Source organism: Drosophila arizonae, chromosome 3, assembly GCF_054131065.1.
Source record: "Drosophila arizonae isolate 15081-1271.41 chromosome 3, UAZ_ARI_1.0, whole genome shotgun sequence".
NCBI classification, from domain to species: Eukaryota; Metazoa; Arthropoda; class Insecta; order Diptera; family Drosophilidae; genus Drosophila; species Drosophila arizonae.
This window is the reverse complement of record NC_142923.1, coordinates 2,306,419-2,323,978: the sequence shown is the minus strand read 5'-3', so window position 1 is coordinate 2,323,978 and position 17,560 is coordinate 2,306,419. Positions and strand designations below refer to the sequence as shown.

The 17,560-nt window shown below is 37.1% G+C and overlaps 3 protein-coding genes across 27 annotated transcripts; all 3 read left to right on the top strand.

The window, feature by feature from the left end:
• The first annotated feature begins 394 nt into the window (after positions 1-394).
• Naprt (nicotinate phosphoribosyltransferase) lies at positions 395-11,345 on the top strand. 21 transcript variants are annotated; one of them, XM_089465208.1, is made up of 12 exons: positions 395-505; positions 1,850-2,089; positions 3,568-3,738; positions 3,799-3,925; positions 4,853-4,936; positions 5,019-5,146; positions 6,421-6,561; positions 6,617-6,788; positions 7,163-7,495; positions 9,676-9,941; positions 10,038-10,447; positions 10,513-11,345. In XM_089465208.1, the coding sequence occupies exons 2-12, from the start codon at positions 1,996-1,998 to the stop codon at positions 10,588-10,590; spliced, it is 2,004 nt and encodes a 667-aa protein (XP_089321334.1). In that variant the 5' UTR covers positions 395-505; positions 1,850-1,995; the 3' UTR covers positions 10,591-11,345. The 21 variants fall into 21 exon arrangements, with proteins under 21 accessions (XP_089321334.1, XP_089321324.1, XP_089321336.1 ...); XM_089465198.1 differs by having other exon boundaries at positions 417-574; XM_089465210.1 differs by having other exon boundaries at positions 419-574; positions 1,864-2,089.
• Positions 11,346-11,652: 307 nt separating this feature from the next.
• On the top strand, positions 11,653-14,364 carry LOC108612134 (uncharacterized). Its single transcript, XM_018005038.2, has 3 exons — positions 11,653-12,054; positions 12,118-13,155; positions 13,420-14,364. Exons 1-3 carry the CDS (start codon positions 11,780-11,782, stop codon positions 14,012-14,014), a joined length of 1,908 nt encoding a protein of 635 aa, XP_017860527.1. The 5' UTR covers positions 11,653-11,779; the 3' UTR covers positions 14,015-14,364.
• Positions 14,365-14,783: 419 nt separating this feature from the next.
• Tbcc (Tubulin-binding cofactor C) lies at positions 14,784-16,736 on the top strand. 5 transcript variants are annotated; one of them, XM_018004831.2, is made up of 3 exons: positions 14,784-15,042; positions 15,162-15,277; positions 15,418-16,736. In XM_018004831.2, the coding sequence occupies exon 3, from the start codon at positions 15,429-15,431 to the stop codon at positions 16,518-16,520; it is 1,092 nt and encodes a 363-aa protein (XP_017860320.1). In that variant the 5' UTR covers positions 14,784-15,042; positions 15,162-15,277; positions 15,418-15,428; the 3' UTR covers positions 16,521-16,736. The 5 variants fall into 5 exon arrangements, with proteins under 5 accessions (XP_017860320.1, XP_089320588.1, XP_089320587.1 ...); XM_089464462.1 differs by having other exon boundaries at positions 14,787-15,042; positions 15,162-15,270; XM_089464461.1 differs by having other exon boundaries at positions 14,788-15,042; positions 15,099-15,270.
• The last annotated feature ends 824 nt before the right edge of the window (positions 16,737-17,560 follow it).

The window sequence follows — 17,560 nt, the reverse complement described above, 5'->3', positions numbered from 1 at the left end:
AAGTTGAAAAGATGTATAGAATTTTATATTGTCTGAATTCACATTTATTTTAGCCAAAAAAAGGACGATACAATAAAACAAAATCTATATATAGCGCAAAATGATGAAATAAATAAAATATTTTTCATCATTGAATGTTATTTACAAGCAAATGGCGAGTATATCCAAGTAATGTGACGTCACAATATTTAGCCCGATTCAAGAATGAGGATGCATAAGTTTATAAACAATTGTAAATGAATAGACAATTTTTGTTTACTACATTTTTTAACAGCTAAACAGTCAGGATTAAAAAAAAATATTTCTTTTATCTTACAATATTTTTAATTCAATTGCAACATCCATGCAACGCTAACAGCTGTGACAGTGGAGCACATCTCAGCGCATTGTTTTATCTGACCTACCTATAAGAGCGCATTTCAACAAGTTGGCAGTTCCGCTCTCTTATCAGCTGAGAGCGCTTGCAAGTCGCATACGGATTTGTTTAGTTATTTTAACTCTTGCAGTAAAGTTTAATAAAACTACACAGACAAGAACGACGAGCTGCAGTCTGTGCCACAGGCAACTGATAACTGTACCTAGCCGAATGCTTTAATGTTAAAAAAAAGTTCAGAAAATACAATTGTGCACAGCTGGTCGCGTTCTATGCGCATTCTCTAGTAACAAAAAAAAAAAAAAACGCCGTAAATTTGATAAATTATGAATTGAAACGTGCGCAAAAAGTGAAAGTGCGTGTTGTAGCTGTTGAAGTCATTGATCCTTACATCCTTTGCTATCGCACAGTGACTGCAAAAATGTACGCACAATTGGTGTTTTTTTGTGTATTATTTGTCTTTTTCCTTTGAGCACGTCTCTTGACTTGCCCGCGCGCGCGGTTTTGGGTGTGTGAGAGTACGCCCCGCCGACCTTCAGGCAACCTTCACTGGCTTAATGCCTGCGCTGCTGCGACGGCTGCCTATGTGCAACATGTTGTGAACCAAAGACAAACTACAGCAGCGCCTCTTCGCCTCACGTGTGTAATCAATAGATTTCCGCAGCAGCAGCAGCCGAAATAAACAAACTCAATGCACATACAAAAAAAAAATGCAAAAAACAGCCCGCCAAACCCTCATTTACTCATCCCATTCATCCCACTCACTCTGACTGCTCTCAATGCGCTGCCTCCCTCTCTCTCGCACACTGGCCCGGCTGCTAAGTAACAACAATCAACAAATTCACCCAGCAAACAAATTTTCCAGCACATTTCGTATGCTGCAACCCAACAAACGCTTAACGCGCGCTCTTCTCTGCGCGCAGCTAACATTTTTCTGTTGATGTTTTTTTTTTGTTTCGCATTTTTCTACTTGCTCGCGATTTGTGTGTTTTCAGTTGAGCTTGAAACGCTTAGCGAAAAAGTTTAGCTCGCGCGATAAATTCTGAATGGCAAAAAAGTGATTTCAAATCAAAAGAGTTTGTTTTTTCCTAATAATCATTGCACCCTAGGCCTTCCTCCTTCCATTCGCACGCAGTGATAAACCAATTGATAAGAAAGACGTATGCAAAAAAAAAAAAAAAAAAAGAAAAAAACAAGAAACTAATTGATAACTGGCAATTTTGTTGTTGTTGTCTTACTATTTTTTCATTCGCAATTCTTATACTATTTAAAAATTTTTTTTTTCGCACTTAATTAACCCAGTATTTAAATGCAAGCTGTGCTTGCGTCATTGAACGAGGCTCGAAACAGTTTTTCAAAGCTTTCAATTTTTAAATATCTTAAAATATATATTTAAGTATATGCTTATTGTATATATATGTATATATACTGCAGACTTTTAATCTCAGCAATATTTTTTTAAATTAAATTTTCAAGAATATTTAATTAAGTCTCATTCAGTGGGCACGATTTGTGTATGTGAATGACCTATAAACGTGCCGTCGTAAACAACAAACAAAATACCACAAACAACAATAAATAACAGCAACAACGAAAGAAAGAAAATATATAAACTTTTGATCATGAATGACCGTGAAATGAGCTGCAATACGGGCGGCCAATTTATGGATCGCGGACGCATGAACCAGAATGGAGTTGTCCAGCCCCTATTAACTGGTGAGCTACAACAAAACTTACTCAAATTTTAACTGTTTAATATATACATATAAAGTAAACAGAACAAATTTGATTTTATTTATAAAGTACTTGCTTTGAAATAGAAACATTTTAATAAACGAAACATATCTCAATTAAAAAGAAAATTTATTCTTATGTTTTAAAGCAGTATTATATGAAGATATACAGACATGTGTTGATTGATATATACGTATGCAGATATTGTGATACTGATATTGATATTGAGTTGTAGAATTTTTATAAGTGTTTATATGTTCATGAAAGTAAAAGTGCTGAGTAAACAAAAAAATAGGTCAACTTTTTGTTTAGAATAAAAAAAAAAAGCAATAAAATCCCCATTACTTTTGCTTTGTAACGTATGAATAACAAAATACATTTTATTTAAACAAGCTTTCTTTCATAATTTCAGAAAAATCTGTTATGTATTTTAGTTTAAAAATTGATTAAAATAGATGAAACGTTCTTATTGAAATTATAATTAAATTTAATTCTATGTTTAGGAATTTCGCAATTCCACTATATAAAAATAAATGTATTTAATATTTCGTTATTTATAAATAAAATCATGTCAATTGTATAATTTGCTCTTTTCATTCTTATCTCTTTATCATAGTTGTTGATAAAGTGATTCACTTGAGATTTATTCAAAATTCTAACATTAGCAGACACATAAACACAATTAATATACAAAATTGCAAGAATCTAGCCTGTGTAGCCTTTGAGATCTTACTTAAGAGAAGAAGAATACTTCTTCCTTCTGCTTATTATACATATTTTCATAAAAAAGTCAGCTTATTTTCTATCTTCCATAGGGCTACCCTTGCCTTTATATATACAAATATTTAATAAGTGTACCGATATCGATATATACATATATATTTTTATATAAATGCTCAGACAAATATAGAGAGGTATACGTGCTTAGACTTCAAGTTAAATAAATTGATATATCTGTAGATGTTGAGATTGGGTGAGATATGTATATATATATTGATTGATAGATTAAATATTTACATACCTATATAATCTTAATTTTTGTGTCGTAATTTTGTTTTCTATTACAACAGTTTTATTTAGTTTTGTTTTTAATTGTTTATTTTTGTAGATTTCTTTTTTAAAGTTCCACTGATTCAATATGCTATTTAAAGTCGTATCAACTCCCGTTTGGCATTTACATTTTTAGCTTTATCTATTTTCGTCTATATTGTATAGAGATAGGAAGATTGCCATGATCTCTGTATCTTGTCGTATTTGCATTTCTGTCTGTGTAATTATGCACAAATTTTGAACTTTGAACGTATCTTATTGCACGGGTTCATTTAACGATTTACGCCGTTGGTTAACCACTGAGTCAATAAATAGTCTCATATCATTTGAACTAGTCTAAAATGGAGGCTATCGCTTGTCTGCTTATCGGCATTATCTGCATGTACTTTATTACTTTTACTTCATCGCAGATTTATATCAAATAACAATGGCCTATGCCTACTGGAAATCGGACAAAACGGATGATCAAGCCGTGTTTGATCTATTCTTTCGCAATAATCCATTCCATGGAGAGTTTACCATATTCGCGGGGCTGGAGGAGTGTCTCAAGTTTTTGGATAGCTTTCATTATTCGCAGAGCGGTGAGTTTGATAAATTTATTACAATGTAATAAGTTTTGAATAAATTTTCTTTGCTTATAGATATTGAATACCTGCGTCAAACATTGCCCGAGGGCATTGAGAACGAATTCTTCGAGTACTTGGGCAACCTGACAGCTCATGATGTTACGCTCTATGCTATAGATGAGGGCACGGTGGCATTTCCTCGGTGAGTTAAGCTATAAGGTTGGCTTAAGAGAAGACTTCCAGTGGGACTTTCAGTAGGGATTCAAAGACTATTGGATAGAAGCGTTAACATGACTGTTGAAAGATTATATATGTTTGCATGTTGAAGAATAGAAAACTAAGGATGACCGTAAAAAAATTGAATATGCATATTAAAAGATTAAGGAATTCATATTCAAATGGTTTCAATAAATAAGTGAATTTTGTACATTTATATAAATAATTTGGCTCGTCTGGCGAAATTTTAAAATGGTTTTAACATGGCTGTTAAATAATTAACATGCATGCTAAATTTTAGCAGTTGTCTTGACTATAAATCATTGTTGATATGATTGTTGATTGTTATATCTATGTAATTAAAGCAGAAACTATATGTACTTAGATTATCTAGATGAATCTAGATTATCTTTAAATGCTGAAAATTTATATAAGTTTTAGCTAATTAAGTTTGATAAAAACATAATTATCATATTTATTTTTGTAAATTATAATTTTGAAATACAAAAAATTTACAAATTATATCTATCTAGTAATACTTAAGATTAACGTGCATATTAAGCAGGTTTATTGTCGAATTCAGATCGTTAATTATTTACAAAAATAATAAATATAATTCTTAAAATTTACAGTGGTTATACAGTTTATATAATTATAATTTAAAGATTTGTTTTTTTTTTTTTTAAATATATAAAATACTTTTATTAAACGGGTCGTAAAAATATATATGAAAATTAAAAGAAAAATTGTTAAAAACCTTTATAAACTTGTTAAATTGCTTTAGTAATGATGATAAAAATATACTATATAACTCATATATTTGGGGTTATATAAACATTATGTCTACGTCAATATTAGCTATGTCTGGAGCATTCACCCACATATTCTCATATTTGATCTGTCGTTTTTACAGCGTGCCGATCATAAAGCTAGAAGGACCCTTGATAATCGTGCAGCTGCTGGAGACAACGCTGCTCACGCTCGTCAACTATGCCAGGTGAGCGGGAACGTGTGATAAGTGGAATGGGAACATATTAATGAAGCGAGCATTTATTTCTCTTTCGCTTTTATTGACGCAGCTTAATGGCGACAAATGCAGCGCGTTATCGCATGGTGGCGGGCAAACACGTTAAGCTGCTGGAGTTTGGACTGCGCCGTGCGCAGGGACCGGACGGCGGACTATCCGCATCCAAGTATTCCTATACAGGTACATATGCCGAATTTGCCGTGACAACTAAGGTCAAACGTGTGCGAAAAGATATATCACATTTGGCTTGTGTTCGGCATTGCCAAATTGCATGCAGCTGGGTCGTAATCAATTAAAAAGCAAATACCTCATGAAACTAGCGCCTGGATTGCCATTGATCGATGCAGCAGAAGCAGCAGGGGCAGGGGCAGGGGCAGCAGTGGCAGGAGCAGCAGTGGCAGGAGTTGAAATTTCATATTTGGCTTTTTGGTCGTTTTTTTTTATATTTTTTTTTTATTTTATGATGTGCTTGCATGCAAAGCACGTGTCACTGTCACTCGATGTGGGCTCCGGCCTTTTTACCTTGTTATAACGCTAAACAGTTTTTCCTTTTTGTCTCGCTTCCATTCACACTGTAAAGTTCAAGAACTTCGCCATGTGTTCAAAAGTGGGTGGCACACGCAACGCCGCAGGCCAACTACACAAACTTTTTCATTGTTCCATGTGTGTGTGTGTGTGTGTGCGGGGAGGAGCAGAAGGAGGCAGGGAAGAGAGGACCTATACGTACCTATCGCCGCCTGGCACCTAAATTTCAATAGGCGCTCACACATCGTAACTTCGCTTCCTTTTACCTTTTTTTTTTTTGTACTTTTACAACTCTTTTGGCCATCATAAAAATTGCCGTTTGCCTGGCAGTTTGGCTTAAATTTTGTAATGCGTTTAATTATGATGGGCTCAATCTGGGTTTTTACCCAATTCCAAATCGATATATTCGCGTGACGCGTGACTCACGCGTCCAAGGTCTTCAAAGCCGTTCAGCCATGAAACAACAGCGCCTTCAAATCTAAATCAAATTGGGCAATGTCAAATCTGTTTGAAATGTCTTATAATCTTAGAAGAGAATTGCAATTTGACAGTTAACTGAAAGCCATATGAGAAGCTGATCTGAAAATGTAATCAAACTCTTAACATATTAAGTTAGTTAGTTAACAGAGAGTGTGATGCCACGAAAATATTTAAACGTTTTTTACACTAGTAGCAGCTTGAAATTCGGTTTATCAAGCTTAACATAACAGCGGATACCATTTAGAGTAAATGCACTTACTTATGTTAACTTAACAGAGTAACTCCTTAAACGACTGCGACATGCTAACTTACATAATTGTATGCGGTCTTGATTTAACATAGCAGTGAATGTTAATGCACATTTTATTAATATAGAAACTGCCTTATTTGACTGTTATCGCTCTGCTAGAATTAAATGATATGTTATATACATTCATTTCCTCTTCAAGGTGGCTTTGATGGCACCTCCAATGTGCTGGCTGGCAAACTGTTTAACATACCCGTGAAGGGCACGCATGCGCATGCCTATATCACAAGCTTCAGCAGTGTGGGCGAGCTGAAGACGCGGTTGCTGAAGCACAAGCAAACAGGTGAGCACTTCAAATAATAATAAATTAATAAATTGAATAATATATATCGATACAGGCATTATGGAGGACTTGCTGGAGCATGCTATACGGCATCGTCAAATGCTTTCCCATGTGCTGGATGTATCCACGGAGGAGTCCAGTGAGGGCGAACTAGCTGCTATGGTCTCGTATGCCATTGCCTTTCCGGATGGCTTTATGGCGCTTGTCGACACGTACGATGTTAAGAGGTATTTCGCTTTTAGGCAGATTCTCTCGGAACGGTTTTTGGTTGTGTCTCCATATCTATATCTATTTATATATATATTTAGTAATTCATTCAGTTTTGAGTTATTTGAGTTTTAGTTTGTTGCTCGATTGTTTTTCAATTTCATTATCAAACAAGTTTACTCTACCTATTTGGGCACCAAATGAAATCAACAAAGTATGAGGCAGCAAATGCAGTTCCCAATCATTCGAATCTAACAAATGCGTTTCGTGTGCTCAACTGTGACCATGCCCATGACATACATATATGCTAGCCGCCCCTCGCTCGATATTTTGCGTTAACTTTCATTTTGTGCGCCTTGTTGATCGTCGTAATAATTCAAGTATTCCCCAACAGCCGAGTTACAGAACAAGTCACACAAGTCTCATACGTACAAACTGATAACAAATCAAGAACAACAACAGCCGCAACAGCAACAACAACAACAGCAACAATAACGAATGGCTTGCCGCCAACGCCGCCAGCGACGCCGCAAGCTGCAGCAGCAAATGGCCAGCTCAGTGGACGCAAGAACAGTCTGAGCCAAACTGAGCTAACAAATGGTCAATCAAATAGCACAGAGCCAGCTCAAACAGATATAGTCAATGCAACAACAACAACTCCAACAATCAACACATCAACGTCCAATGGGACGGCGTACCTACCAAAATATGTCGAGAAGTCATTCAGGTAAATGTCACGTAACGGAACTACCAAAAGCATTTAACCTAAACAATAAAAACAAATTAAGAGATAAATAACTCCTTTTCATTATCATTATTTTTTCGTTATCATTTTGTTTTTCTTCTTTCTCTACATATATTTATATATCTTATTTCGAAACTAATCTCTCTGTACTTACACATGTTTTGTATTATATTTTTTCTTGTCTGGTGCCAGCATGAGTGCCCCTATTACTATTACTAATACTACTACACCATACACTCACTCAAATATAAATATATATATTTATCGAATTGCATATATTTATATATCGGCCATATCCCCAATTACTACACATTGTCATATCATGCGAAATAAAATTTAATATAAATTACTGCTAAATTCCAAATTTTTGCATATATACACACACATGTAACATCTTTTAAAATATGTATGTATGTATGTGTATATGTGCTATATGTATTGGTCTGAATGCCCAGGCGCTAACGGTATTGCTAACTCAATTAGGCCAGCTCAATATGTCAAACAGGTGATGTGCCCTATATTTTTTTGTTAAACGAAAAAATATATTTTATTTAAACGAAAAAATATATTTTATTTATTTTATTTCTATTTTTAATTTTATAGCTCATTTGCTAACTTTAAAAATGTCTTATCTCCCCTTAAATGTATTACATATCTTAGTATTTTATTTCATCTTCAAAGTCCTTTTTATTTAAGTTTAATTTTGTGAAAAGTTTAATTGATTGAATTGATATAAATTATAATTGTTTTAAGCTTACTTCCTTTTTTTTTATTTGCACAGTGTTTTTGTTGTTATTTTATTTACTATTTTTCAGTTCATTCATGCTTTAATTTATAATTTTGTAATATATTAGTTTAGTAAAAGTGATATGTGTATATATTTTTATTGTATTTTAAGAAGCTCTTTTTATTTATATTAAAAGATATAGCTTCTATGTACATTCCTTAAATTTCCGCCTAGTATTTACTTCAAGCAGTTGTTAGCAGCTCTCTAATATAATAATGTTAATAACAGGTTCCATTGTAAGCATAAAATGTTAGCTAACAGCGACTCAGTATGCCGGTTATGTTAAATAACACCAGAATGTTAATGAACGTTAAAGACTGTCTATGTAATAAGAAAATAAGTTGAGGTGAATGCTGGGCCACCATTTTAATTACTTATTTAATTTAATTAAACTAACAAACTTTTTCATTTCATTCACATTTACATAATTTAAACCACTATTTTTTTGCTCTTCGTTAAATGTGACATTAAACGTGTGATAAAACCAAATAACGTATAACCAGAAAAGTCGCCTTAATTAAACCTGAAACCGATCAAATATATATATAAAGAAATAGAAATTACTCCCATCTAACATAGTAAAAATGACTTCCCGGCACTATTTTGGCAGAGGTATGTAAAACACGTCTTCAAAATACAACGACAAAAGAATGAAACAAACTACATGAAAATCATTTAACACTCACACAACTCTAATGAGAAATGAAACTTTTTCAGCTGCGATAAATAAGAATGACACTGAATCACCCTAATGCTACATACTACATACATTATAAATATATTTATATAATGATTTTTTAATGTCTGTTCATAAATTTTTTGTTTACTTTAATATTGATTATGGAAAATTGAAAGAGATTTTAGTTTTGTTCAATTTGTTAATTGTTACTTGATTTCATGTGTGTGTGTATGTCTCTGTTTTATACTTATCGTTTCTATACATATAAAAATATATTAAATTTGATAGAAAAGCGTCCGAGAGAGCACACTGCATGGCTTTCAGTAAATAAAGCTTTCAAAAGTTGTGCCTACAAAAAAAAAAAAAAATTCTATGCAAAGTCAAAGCTAAAACACCCAATATCTACTTTTACTCCTCCCCCCACCAAAAAAAAAAAAAAAAAAAAAAAACACGCTTTGCACTCTCTGCATTTTTTTCTAGAACTGAGCCACGCCCATACAACCAAAAACACCGCCCTCCCAAAGTCGCTTTTTGAAATTAGTTAAAATTGATTTGAATTCGAAAATCGAAAACTCAAGCTGCACTTAAAGCTTGCTTTTATTACTGTTAACAGCTTGTTTTAATGCACGCTCACTTTGCTCTCTCTCTCTCTCTCTCCAACTCTCTCCCGCTCTATCTCTTTCGCGCCCTGTGCAGAAGTGGCCTGCTAAACTTTAGCGCTGTGGCCCTGGCACTCAATGATTTGGGCTATCATGCCCTGGGCATACGCATTGACTCTGGCGACTTGGCCTATTTGTCCTGCCTGGCGCGCGAGGCCTTCGAGAAGGTGGCGGATCGCTTCAAGGTGCCCTGGTTCAACAAGCTAACTATCGTCGCCTCCAATGACATCAACGAGGATACCATCCTGAGCCTGAATGAGCAGGGGCACAAGATCGATTGCTTTGGCATTGGCACGCACTTGGGTGAGCAGCTGAAGCTAATAGAAAATACAAGATACAAAATACAAAATAGAAAATAAATATAAATTTAATTGAATTTAATTGAAAATTCATTCTCAGTCACCTGTCAGCGGCAGCCTGCGCTTGGCTGCGTTTACAAGCTGGTGGAGATCAATGGGCAGGCGCGCATTAAGCTGAGCCAGGATGTGGAAAAGGTGACCATGCCGGGCAATAAGAATGCCTACCGTCTCTATAGCGCCGATGGGCATGCTCTGATTGATCTGCTGCAAAAGGATTCGGAGCTTCCGCCGGCTGTGGGCCAGAAGGTGTTGTGTCGTCATCCGTTCCAGGAATCGAAGCGCGCCTATGTCATACCCTCGCACGTCGAGTCCCTCTACAAGGTGTACTGGAAGGCGGGCAAGATATGCCAACAGCTGCCGACGCTGGAGCAGGTGCGCGAGAAGGTGCAAATATCGCTAAAAACTTTGCGCAACGATCACAAACGCACGCTCAATCCAACGCCCTATAAGGTGGGTCTCTCTATGAATATTATTAAATACATATATTATATAGAATTCCTTCAATCTCTCCCTAGGTCGCCGTCAGCGATAATTTATACAACTTCATACACGATCTGTGGCTGCAGAATGCGCCCATTGGCGAGCTCTCATGATCTATATAAAGAGCCTAGCTTGGCCGCCCTACGAAGCAACAAACCAATAATAATTGACAACAACAATTCCGCAATAAATTTATAATTTGTTTAGTCATTTGCTGGTCATATGCATTAACAGGAAAACAGGAAAACTTCAATGTGCAAAAATGTGTTTTTGTTAGCACAAACTATATATATAAACAAATAGAGCTGCTCATCATTAGTACGAATCTTAATAATATATATATATATACGTTTGTATATATATATTCTATATTCTATATATCTTCTATATACACGCACATATTAATCAGGAATGTGTCATGTGCCTTACACCACAACTACCAAGAGGAGAAATCATCGTAAACTGTAACCAAATACTTAAGAGGAAAGAATCGACGACGACGAAGAGAACAACAAAATCTGGATGTATTTAATATTTTTAGTCATTAAGTGTTGTATGTTGCTAACACAAAACAAAAAGAAAAACAAAAACAAAAACAAAATGAAAAACTAGAATCAGTTGAAAGTACAAATGTTTTGCTAATTAGTTTGCATGTTTAGGCGGACACAAGAAATGCACACACACACATAGGACACACTTAAATAAAATACTTAAATAATTAACATATTATCTAAATGCTTATGTTTAATTAATAATCAAGTGTAAATATGTTCAATTTTATAAATGTAAGCCAGAAAGCAATACACAATGTACACAGAAACACACACACCCACGTTTATTAAAAGAGCGCTTCAACAAATTTGAAAAAGTGTTTTTATTAAAAAATAAATTGAAATAATATATAATAGAAACTGTAAGGCAAAAAAATGTAGGTTTATCAGGCTAAACTTTGCACAGAGTTGAGGTAAAGTAAATTTAAATTTAGGGAACATTGAATTAAAATTGATGGCATGTGAAATATTTTGAATCAATGCAATAAATAATAAACATTTAAAATAAATTTCAAACTTAACATCTCAAACCTCTCTATTAAACACATTTGAATTTCGCGCGATTCATTAACAGTAACAGCTTTCTCGTCTTTTCTTTCCCTGTAAAGCGCTCTGTTAACAGACTTTGCAGCGAGTTAGCAGTTCTGTTCACAGCTGTTGCTGCGTGTGAATTGTTTGTTTACTTTTATTAAAATAAATTAACTGAAAAACGTTTTTTAAAGCTCAAATACTTTTGCACTGGCTGCAATACATGCGAATCATGAGTGGTATAATCGACCTGTCCTGTGTGAAAATTGAGCGAGACCAGGAGCTGGAGCAGCAGCAGGAATTCTGTGGAATCTTGGAGAACGCCAACAGTGCTCAACTAAAAACTGAATTGCCTTTCGCAGAGATGGACATAGGACCTGTTAAAGTAGATCCGGATGGATTGAAAGAGGAGCCAGCAGGCAAGGGGCAGATTAAACAAAGAAATGAGTCTCCGAGGACTCGCAAGAAGAAGAGAGCTGCTGCACCAGCAGTTGCTGTGTAAGACATGGTTTTAACGACAGTTTGAAAATTTGTAAAGTATATTTGCCCTCTCATTTTCAGTCCTCCTACTGATGCCAAGAGACACTATCAATGCCCACATTGTCCACGGCATTTCGAACGCAGCGATGAGCTGAGTATCCACCTGCTAATACACACACATAATCTATCCTACAAGTGTTCCTACTGCCCGTGCAGCTTTTCGCACAAATCCATCTATACAAGCCACATGTATGGACATACGGGGAAATTTCCACATCAGTGCCCCGACTGTCCTCAGGGATATATGAAATATGCGGATCTGATGAAGCACCAACGCACGCACATTATCAAGGATTTGAACCGGTGTCCTTTGTGTCCCAAGAATTGCATACATAAAGGCAAGAGTTTTCTCCAATGCCCGGAATGTCCACGCGTCTTTGCCAAAGGCTTCGAATTGGAAATCCATCTGCAGATCCACAGCAACAAGTTGCCCTACAAGTGCCCACATTGTCCAATCAGTTTTGCCCACAAATCGAATTTTATAGCGCACGTTCGCGAGCATACGGGCCAGTTTCCTCATAAATGCCCGAATTGTCCGAAAGGATTTATGAAGCGCACTGATTTGATTAAGCACAATTGCGAAGGGTGGAATACTCCAAGCAGGGCGAACAAAAGGAAAAAAAGTGGCATTGATAAGGAGGGTGTGGAGCCAGTGGAGCAACATAAGGCGCTGCTAAAAAAGGAGCCAGTTAAGAGTCAGGTGGAAAGAAGGAGCAGTCCAAGAGTCAAAAGGCCTGAAAAGGAATCGACAACAGCAGGGAGCATACAAGAACCGAGGAAGGAGATGCAGCTGGAGCAGCAGGCATCCATAAAAAAAGACAGTGCCTTAGCGAACCTGAACAGTAAAAATGATTCAAAGCTGACCTCTATCAAAACAGAGCCGCAGGAGGAAGAGGAGCAGAGCACGCCTAAGCAGCAGCCTTTAAATGTTAACTCAAGACTCAAAGCCAGAAAACCTATGGAGCAGCCCGTTGTAAGAATTAAGAGGCTGCGCAGCCATACATGCAATTTATGCAGCAAGGAATTCCCAACAGTCCAGGAACTGCAAATGCATGAAAAGTAAGTTCCCATAAAACCTGCCGAAGGAGTGTTAAACTATATGAGATAGAGTGAGGAAACTGAAGATTATATATATACCTTAAGTTTTCTCTATAGTCTCGAGTCTCCAGTTGGGCAGTCTCAACTAGAGCACTCTTAAACTAGATTATATATATAATATTTGATTTTTGCTTTAAAGGAATTTTTATCTTTATATATACCTCTCCATAACTCAACTTAAACATCGCAAAATATTCGCTAATTCCTTTCAAATTTATGTTTCAGACGCTGCGCCTCGTCGAGCAGGCCAGGCGAGGAATCAAGTCCTTATAAATGTGAGCATTGCTTGAGGAAGTTCGCCCAGTTGTCCAGCCTCACAGAGCACAAACTCAGTCATGTGGCAACACTTCCAGATAAATCCCCGCCTCCTGTGCGTCCAGTCAAGAAGCCATTTAAGTGTCCGCACTGTGCGTGCACCTTTGACAGCACTTTGAATCGGAAAAACCATTTGCAAATCCATCAGGCCCAGAGCAATTATTCCTACAAGTGTCTGCATTGTGCAAGGACCTATCAGCAGAAGTCGAACTTTCTGGCGCACTTGCGCGGACACACGGACGAGCGTCCCTATCAGTGCTCCTACTGCATGAAGGTCTTCAAACACAGCCACGTTCTGAAGAAACATCTGCGCAATCATAGGGGCGATCGGCCGTACCTATGTCTGCATTGCCTGCAAACCTTTGCGCAGAGCTCGCACTTCCATGAGCATCTACAAAAACATGCCAACGAAATGCCATACAAGTGTCCACATTGCACGCGGTTCTTCCTTAAGGCCGTTAGCTACAAACTACATCTGCGCACCCATACGGGCGGAAAATCGTGAAAATGCCCGCAGAAATGCATAGGAAATGACATGAAAAATTTAAAAATAATGTATTATGGGAAACATTCTCTACTGATGTCGGAAGAAAGATTCTAGGGGGATAGTGTTTAGAGAAGAAATGCTGTATACTCCTCTGAGAGAGATATTTAGGGAGATTATTTTTCCTCATTCTCTTGTATATTAGGCATATATTTCTGATTGATATTAACAGTTGAGGGTCATCCGAGCATTTTATAATATAAAATATATTTGATTAACAGGCGCGTAGATAAAGCGACCGATCATATACATATGTATATAATTAAAAACTAATTAATCATAGTTGTCTGCCAGCAAGAGTAATAAAGTTGGCCAGTCTAAACTCAGATCGTTTATTTCGAGAATACGTTAAATAATAATATTAATAGAATACTTTAAATAATAGTATTTAAATTGTCAAATAGTTATAGAAAAATAACTATAACTAGATAAATAATATAAATGACATATACATATATTATATATACATATAACAAATATATATGTGCTTAGTTTAGTTAATTGATTAATAACTAAATAATTAATTAAAGTGATTGAATGGCTAATAAATAAAGAAAAACAGTATATCCATTTCACTTTAGTGGATGAAAATAAGCATTATAATCATATAACATAAAAACAATGCTGAATTTGCATAAAATAATTTTGATAAAATCGAATACTATTTATATATAATATGAAATATTTAAAGCAGTAGTTTTCTTTTAGGTTTTACTATATTTTGTATTTTTATAAATTTTGATTTTTTTTTAAAATTTTGTATTATAAGCAAATGCTAAGTTTTTTCATTTCAAATTTGTTTTGTGTTTCAATGTTATGATTTTCACATATATAACAAAAACAAAACTACATATTTGCAACATTTTGAAAACTCCAAAGTTAGTTGCTATTCCTTTTGTACATTTGCCATTCGCCGCGAACTGATTGCTGTAATCGCAACGCGATTCAAGCGAGTTGGCATGCCCGCAGTGCAAGAGTAACGTGCCAAAGTGAGTAAGCTGATTGTTTATTGAACTTCCACTTAATTACGCTTTGCCATCAGCAGCCTGTAAAATTGAAATAATTGGTTTAATTTATGACAAATTCCATATTTTGCATAAACCTCAAGTAAGCGAATCAAGGAGTTATACAGTTCGCTATAGACGTGCGAAAATTGGGACACATTTTGCTGCAGCTGCGCGCAGACGACATTTCGATTCAGACAACGGGAATTGTTGGTGAGAGGTGACACACACACACACGCACACCCATATGAGTGCATGCATATATATATACATGTATATATCTATATATATATATATATTGAATACGGCTTTTCGCTCATCTGAAGACTGCATTGATTTTTAACACTTCTTCGATTGCAGTTGAACCGGACATGGCGGAAACGGAAAAACAACTGGATGATACTGTGGACGCTTGTCCACGTAAGGACTACCTGCTGGAGCGATTGAACAAGCGCAACAAGGATCGCCAAAATTACTTGGATATTAAGCTGGAGCAGCGCAACAAGGAGACCGCCTTGAACGAGGGCGTCGACTTCTTTGCCCAGTCGTTTGGGGAGCGCGCTTGTGAGATTGAGCAGAGGATTGGCACACTGCAGCTGGACAGCGGAGACGCACCGCTGCCCGATCTCACCAAGGTATTCGGCGACATCACTCGGCAAATCCAAGAGCTGCAGAATTATTTGACAGCCTCGACAATGTTTCTGTCGGACTTCAAAATCAAATCTTGTCAAAATGTCCTGAATTCGTTGACCAGCGCCTGTGATGAAGCTCGTCAGCGTTTGCTGCCCAAGAAGAAATTCGGCTTCAGTGGCAAGAAGACGTTGGTTAAGAAGTTGCCGCCCGCTCTGAGCAAAGTGGACGGACAGGAGAAGACACAGAAGACGGCTTCAGACAGCGCCTTCATCTGGACCATAGCCAATCGAAACAATGCCCATATTGTGCTACGGGCCGAGCAGGTGAACGGAAAGGATATCACCATATCCAATGTGCACAAGTGTCTGGTGGAGCTGCAAGGACACGCCGGCTCTGTACAGATCTCGAACGCCAGTCAATGCACGATCCTCTGTGGTCCCGTGTCTCGTTCGTTCTTTGCAGAGCATTTGGAACGCTGCACCGTGGCCATCGCCTGCCAGCAGCTGCGCTTGCATTCGTCGCAGTCCACGCGGATCTATTTGCACGTCACCTGCAGAGCCATCATTGAGGATTGCCGGCAAATCGAAATCGACGGCTACAACTACGACTATGCCGAGCTGGAGTCGGACTTCGAGCAATCCGGATTGAATAAGTCACAGAATAATTACACAGACATTGCCGACTTCAATTGGCTGTCGCCCGATGTCCACTCACCCAATTGGCAGCTGCTCAAGGATCACGCAGCGCCCAACTGGAGCGCGGTCCGCCGCGACTTTCTCAATCGAATCAGCGGCGAGGCTGATGTCAAGGATGATGGCAGCATTATATAGTGCTGGCATCGGCGCAGGCGGCTCTTTCTCTTGCTTGTCACGCTGCTCGCCTACGCCTTCCCATTGGGCTGGCTGCTCATGGAGCTGCTGTTGCCGCTGCCTAGCAATCTAAACTGTACTGTGTAGACTAGCTCGTAAGCCCCACATAAATAAATAATCCCAAGTTAATGTTGATATATACTTACATACATACATATATACATATATATGACTCAAGCATGTCTTCATATTTGTCTCTGCTCTGCGGGCGGCTCCATCAACTCGACTGAACTCAACTCAACTCATCATCCGCTCATTTGACATGTCCATTTGGCTGGCCTAATCAGCGGCCAGCCCCAAACTGTTGGCTCTGTGACGGCGACTGTCACACAAATTACCGTTACAACGGCAAGCAGCTGTGGTCAGGCGCTCGCTGGGGCAGTTGGAGACAGTTTGACGGGCCGATTCATGCGAAATTCGTGTGGCAAATGGGGACCAATCCCAAATGGGTCTGATTATCCAAAATAGAGACGTGTCTGCTTTTCGACGGGGCTGTGGACTATGCGAGAGAGCTTGACAGCATTGATATTATGATTAGTAGTATTAGTATTAATAGTATTAATAGTATTATTGTCATTGTCATTGTCATTGTCATTGTCATTGTCATTGTCATTGTCATTGTCATTGTCATTGTCATTGTCATTGTCATTGTCATTGTCATTGTCATTGTCATTGTCATTGTCATTGTCATTGTCATTGTCATTGTCATTGTCATTGTCATTGTCATTGTCATTGTCATTGTCATTGTCATTGTCATTGTCATTGTCATTGTCATTGTCATTGTCATTGTCATTGTCATTGTCATTGTCATTGTCATTGTCATTGTCATTGTCATTGTCATTGTCATTGTCATTGTCATTGTCATTGTCATTGTCATTGTCATTGTCATTGTCATTGTCATTGTCATTGTCATTGTCATTGTCATTGTCATTGTCATTGTCATTGTCATTGTCATTGTCATTGTCATTGTCATTGTCATTGTCATATTCATTGTCATTGTC

Bases quoted from the DNA above. Each gene is read 5' to 3' on its own strand.
- LOC108612134 (XM_018005038.2), top strand. From the start codon at position 11,780: ATGCGAATCATGAGTGGTATAATCGACCTGTCCTGTGTGAAAATTGAG. The intron at 12,055-12,117 runs GTAAGACATGGT...TCTCATTTTCAG, and splicing joins GCTGCACCAGCAGTTGCTGT to TCCTCCTACTGATGCCAAGA. The intron at 13,156-13,419 runs GTAAGTTCCCAT...TTTATGTTTCAG, and splicing joins GAACTGCAAATGCATGAAAA to ACGCTGCGCCTCGTCGAGCA.
- Naprt (XM_089465208.1), top strand. From the start codon at position 1,996: ATGAATGACCGTGAAATGAGCTGCAATACGGGCGGCCAATTTATGGAT. The intron at 6,562-6,616 runs GTGAGCACTTCA...ATATCGATACAG, and splicing joins GCTGAAGCACAAGCAAACAG to GCATTATGGAGGACTTGCTG. The intron at 10,448-10,512 runs GTGGGTCTCTCT...ATCTCTCCCTAG, and splicing joins TCAATCCAACGCCCTATAAG to GTCGCCGTCAGCGATAATTT.
- Tbcc (XM_018004831.2), top strand. From the start codon at position 15,429: ATGGCGGAAACGGAAAAACAACTGGATGATACTGTGGACGCTTGTCCA.